This window comes from Echinops telfairi, unplaced genomic scaffold (genome assembly GCF_000313985.2).
Source record: "Echinops telfairi isolate 266 unplaced genomic scaffold, ASM31398v2 ScPeMD7_5;HRSCAF=22, whole genome shotgun sequence".
In the NCBI taxonomy this organism is placed as follows: domain Eukaryota; kingdom Metazoa; phylum Chordata; class Mammalia; order Afrosoricida; family Tenrecidae; genus Echinops; species Echinops telfairi.
In genome coordinates, this window is record NW_022103901.1 from 30,789,636 (window position 1) to 30,794,223 (window position 4,588).

The 4,588-nt window shown below is 60.5% G+C and overlaps 3 protein-coding genes across 3 annotated transcripts in view; 1 reads left to right on the forward strand and 2 right to left on the reverse strand.

The window, feature by feature from the left end:
* MLST8 (MTOR associated protein, LST8 homolog) overlaps nucleotides 1-455 on the forward strand; it is a 3,914-nt gene extending 3,459 nt beyond the window's left edge. Inside the window, exon 9 of the mRNA XM_045285988.1 lies at nucleotides 49-455. Within this exon, the coding sequence (XP_045141923.1) occupies nucleotides 49-167 (119 nt within the window). The 3' untranslated portion in view covers nucleotides 168-455. The remainder of the gene's footprint in view (nucleotides 1-48) is intronic.
* BRICD5 (BRICHOS domain containing 5) lies at nucleotides 347-3,442 on the reverse strand. The gene is made up of 6 exons (XM_045285989.1): nucleotides 3,156-3,442; nucleotides 1,443-1,565; nucleotides 1,176-1,331; nucleotides 981-1,097; nucleotides 625-778; nucleotides 347-514 (listed from the first exon to the last, which is right to left on the reverse strand). The coding sequence occupies exons 1-6, from the start codon at nucleotides 3,423-3,425 to the stop codon at nucleotides 420-422; spliced, it is 915 nt and encodes a 304-aa protein (XP_045141924.1). The 5' UTR covers nucleotides 3,426-3,442; the 3' UTR covers nucleotides 347-419.
* A 61-nt stretch (nucleotides 3,443-3,503) lies between these two features.
* LOC101660878 (phosphoglycolate phosphatase) lies at nucleotides 3,504-4,587 on the reverse strand (the record flags this gene model as incomplete). Its single annotated transcript, XM_004705808.2, has 2 exons — nucleotides 3,504-4,121; nucleotides 4,239-4,587. Coding segments are annotated over 2 exons (675 nt in total), but the record flags the coding sequence as incomplete, so codon positions are not given.
* Between the last annotated feature and the right edge of the window lies 1 nt (nucleotide 4,588).

Here is a 4,588-nt window from a genome sequence, read left to right on the forward strand (position 1 = left end):
TCCCACCCCTGCCCATCCTGCCCTGAGCCACATGCTCCTTCCCTGCAGCCTCCTCTGACAACCTGGCGAGGCTCTGGTGCGTGGAGACTGGGGAGATCAAGAGAGAGTATGGCGGCCACCAGAAAGCTGTCGTCTGCTTGGCCTTCAATGATAGTGTGCTGGGTTAGCCGGGCCCTCTTCTCTGCAGCTATCCCCACAGCCAACAGACTGCATGTGGCAGCTGGGCGAGCCCACAGCCCTCACAGGCTTGGAGCCACACAGTGGGGCTGACAATGTGCCCCCCACTACCCGGTTCCTCTCCTTCCCAGACTTCAGAGTGTCCTGAGCCACAGAGGATACCAGCATGGCCAAGTGGAGGGGGGTTTATTAGTCCCAGTGTGGCACTGGTGGTAGGCCCGAGGGGACAGGACTGCATGGGCTCAATCAGGCAGGTAATAAAAGCAGACTGACACACAGATGTTGTTGGGAAAGCAGATGTCGATGCAGAGGTAGATCAGCCGCTGCCTCGGGGGCCCTGGGAGAGGAGGGGTTCTGTCAGTTCCTTCCAGAGCCCTCTCTCCAAGTCCCCTCCCAACCCCCCCAACCCCCCCGCCATGGCCCTCAGCTGGGCTCCTGCTCCCTCACCCTCCATGTGGTGGGCCCAGTAGATGGGCATCTGAGTGCACAGGAGCCGCACCGCAGCCCCCACCTGGGCAGGATCCACCTTGTGTCTCCCAGACACGGCAAGCAGCTCCTGGGTGGGGCCAGCATCCCGTCCTGGGTCTTGAGTCTGTGAGGCCTGCAGGAGAGGGCAGGGTGGGATGGGACCCAACCTGGGCATACCTGACTTGGTGCCCACTCCAGCTCCCGCTGCTGCTGCTGGCCCAGCCCCGGGCTCCCTTCAGAGGGAAGATAGCACCTTCTGTTCCCCCTGAAACCTGAGCCCCAGCAGGCAGCCCTCTAGCCAAGTACCACACAAGGCCCTTTGTCTGCTCCCTCACCCTGGAGGTGTCTGCCCTGGCAGAGGCCACCAACAGCTGCAAGGTCTCCTGGTCCCGGGGTTTCATGCGTCGCAGGAAGCAGGCTGGGTGCCCTGCAGGTCGGTAACAAACACAGTCCTGGAAAGGCAGTGGTGAGAATGCTCTCCCACCCCCACCCCCCACGCCCACCCAACCCCCAGCCCCCAACCCACTCACACTTTGTCCATCAAATAGCACCACCCAACTGCCGTTGTCCCTAGGGGGGGTCACAGTGACGGTGGCTGTGTTCTGGGCCACATCCACTAAGGTGGTTTGGTTGGTCCGGGGCAGCTGGGGGCTTGGGAGGGTCAGGCGGAACAGCTGCAGCAGTGGCTGAGAGGGAGGGAGGGCCAGGCTGAGACCCCCCCAGCCTAACCCAGGATCTCCAACATCATCTGGGTGCCCCCCAGCTGGCCTCTACCACTGCCCTCGGGGGAAGCTCACCTTGGGAGGGTCGTGGGCGAAGCCAAGAATCCCTCCAGCCACGGCCCCAGCAGCAACCCCTGCCAGCAGCAGCAGCAGCAGCCCCGGGGTTCTCCACCCTCCGGGGCAGGGTGGACTCTTCACCTGGGGAGACAGGGCCTTGTTCGGGGTGGTGGGGTAGGAAATGGGCACGACCCAGACCACCCCAGTCCCCATTCCAGGAGAGGGCCCTGGGGTGGGAAGACCTCACCCCCACCCCAACAGTGCACTACCTGGCAGTCCCCCGATGACTCCATGCCGCAGCCCCTGCTGACAATGTGCTGATTGTCCAAGGCCCCTCGGGGAGTCAGCCAGGGACACTGCGATGAGCCAAACACGGTCCGGTCCCCCTCCCCTTTAACCCTATCTGCTCCTCCCCAAGGAAGCCAGCCACCTGATACCCAGCCTGGCCCAGTGTTGCCTCTTCCCTTAGTGTGGGGCTGAAGGAGGGTTTCTCGCTGTCTGTGACTGGAGGCCACTGGAGAGTGGCCCTTGGAAGGTGAAGTGGACCCCTTTTGGCTCCTTGTGAGGTCTGGCTGGAGGCACCCAGGTGGCTCTTCCTGGACCTGCAGATTCCCAGCATAGTCTGATACTCATGGAGCTACTAGTAATTGCCAGTACAACCCATGATCTATGTGGTGACCACACTTGCTCACCTCCCAGCACATCCCTGGCCTCCATCCATCAACTCAAGACAGGACAAGGCCCTGGGCGGGTACCGAGCAAACCCTGAACCTACCCTTGCCAGTGAGTGCCCACGCCCAGCCTTAATGCCACAGCTGCCCTGTCACTAGCTGATTCCCAGGGTTTATCTGCCAGCGGGGGCCAGGGCACACCCTGGCACTGACCACAAGAGCACTTCTGCATCCAGGTGGTGTAGCCTCCTTGCTAGAGCTTGGAGATCAGGTGACCAGCCCCAGATCCAGAACCCCCTACCCAGGCAGGACAGTGGGCTAGGCCAGAAGTAGAATTCAGAAAGAAAAGACCAAGAGCCAGCAAGCAGGTGGGTGTGAGGTTTAATCTGCGTTCAGGGTCTAAGTCCAGCGGCCGCCGCCTCTGCTGCGTGCTCCTGGGGTGGGGTACACTGTCTAGGCCACTTGGAGCAGGACCCAGGTCCACCTCCCACCTCAGCCAGACTCCCACTTCTGCCAGCCTGCCTGGATGCTGAGCACTCAGGACACCCTTTATTGCTGAGAACTGAGGGAAGGAGGCAGGGAGGGCTGAGTGGAAGTGCTGGGGATAGTGCAAGTTAGCCCAAAGGCACAGCCCTGTTGTGGGCCACTCCCCAAAGGTCAGTACACCCAGAAAACAGGAAAGGCCAGGGCCACTGCCAACTGGCTTTCTGAAGACCTGGCCTGTTCTCCCACTGGCTGCTGCCAGGGGAATCCAAGGCCAGGGTAGGTGGCCATGAGCACCTAGTCCCTACACAACCCGAGGTCATTTGAGAGCAGGAGACTGGACTTCCTGTTCTTGGAGACACACCTTCCCCCACCCAGAGGGCATTAGGACTTGTCTACTGGGATTGTCCCCTAAGAGAGAGACAGCTGTCATTGGCACACTCCTGGTTTCATTCCATCACGTGGCAGTGTTATCTAAGAGGTCTTCTACAAAAGTTCGATTCTGGGTGCCAGAGCTGCTCTGAGCTGGAACCAGCAGCCTCCGGGCCCAGCATGCGTCAGCTGGATGTGAACTCACACTTGAGACACCGAGGGTGGATCCCAGGCTGGATTTGCAGAACTGAGAGCTGTGACAGACGGTAGTCTGGGAGTTCAGAACGGAACAGGCGCTCAATTGAGACATCAGTGTGGTTTTCAACGTGGTAGGAAGGGCAGCACCCTTCACCCCAAGTGGGGGGAGATAAGATGCTATGGGGATGGCCCTCTCTTCTACGCCCTCCTCCATGAGGAGGGTGGCCCCATTTCCACCACTTGGTCTGTCCACCTTGCTCTCTTCAGCCACCAGCATCAGCCCCTCCCCTGCAAGGGATTTAGTTCCTGGACAAAGTTTCCAAGACCTACTGGGACATACCCACCTCGTTCCCCAGGGTTTTCTTGGAGCCCGGGCAGATATCAAACCCCCTCAAAGCCCTTCACGCTTCAAAAGTGCATCTTAAAAATACAAGCATCTGTAAACAAAGGTGCCTAGTTCCCCCACCTCCACAAGCGTCGCTTATGAGGTTCCACTAGGAGGACGGTGGGAAGTGGTATAGGGCTGGAAGCCCTCTAGCTGTGGGCTGCCTGAAGTCCCTCCTAGTAATTTGGGGAAGTGATTTTTCCAAAAAAAAAAAAAAAAATTTTTTTTTTTTTTTATTCTGGAGCAGAAAGACAGGCATCCTTCAGTCTTGAAGGGCGGCTAGCAGGTCGGCTATGCTGTCCACATAGAAGTCAGGAACCATCTTCTTCTCTGACAGGCAGTCACTTTCCTGGTTCCTTTTCACATCCTCCAGTGTGGACACGCCCGTAAGGGTCAGAATGGTCTTCAGGCCGCAAGTGACGCCCAGGAGGATGTCTGTGTCCAGCCGGTCCCCCACCATGACTGTGCGCTCCGGATTGATATCATACTCCTGGGACACGCAGTCGAAGATGAAGCGGCTCGGCTTCCCAATGATGTCCGCCTGACGCTGGGCAGCCATCTCCACGGCACGTACGAGGCAGCCAGTACCTGGGTGGTCAACGAGAGAGAGAGTGTGTGTGTCTGTTTGGGGGGGGGGGGGTAGGGGGGTGCGCCTGGTGGAGAGGGACCCCAGGCCGACCTCCCAGCCCCGTCCCTCGTACGCACCGGCGATGAAGTGGCCGTTCTCCAGCGGGAGCCGGTTGTCCAAGTTGGTGCCCACAAGCAGGCAGCCGGGCTGCTGCAGGTGGCGCAGGGCCTGCGTGAGCTTCATGTAGCTGAAGTGCGGGTCGAAGCCAACCACCACGGCGCGCACGCCCGGCTCCAGCGGCGCGGCCAGCCAGTCGCCCGGGCTGTCGCCCCGCAGCGGCTCGGGCCCCACGCCCACGCTGGCGATGCCCACAGCCTCCAGCTCGGTCGCAAGCGCGGGGCTCCCCAGCACGTAGGCCTTGGGTGCCGGTGCCCCAGCCAGGCGCTGGCGCAGGTAGAGCGCGGTGCAGTAAGCCGTGCCGAAGACC

What these genes read in the sequence shown, in the direction of transcription:
- BRICD5 (XM_045285989.1), bottom strand. Translation starts at nt 3,425, where the DNA reads ATGCTGGTGGCTGAAGAGAGCAAGGTGGACAGACCAAGTGGTGGAAAT. An exon ending in CCACCCTCGGTGTCTCAAGT is followed by an intron (nt 1,566 to 3,155) that starts GTGAGTTCACAT and finishes CTGTCTCCCCAG; the next exon opens with GTGAAGAGTCCACCCTGCCC. An exon ending in CCAGGGCAGACACCTCCAGG is followed by an intron (nt 779 to 980) that starts GTGAGGGAGCAG and finishes CCTCTCCTGCAG; the next exon opens with GCCTCACAGACTCAAGACCC.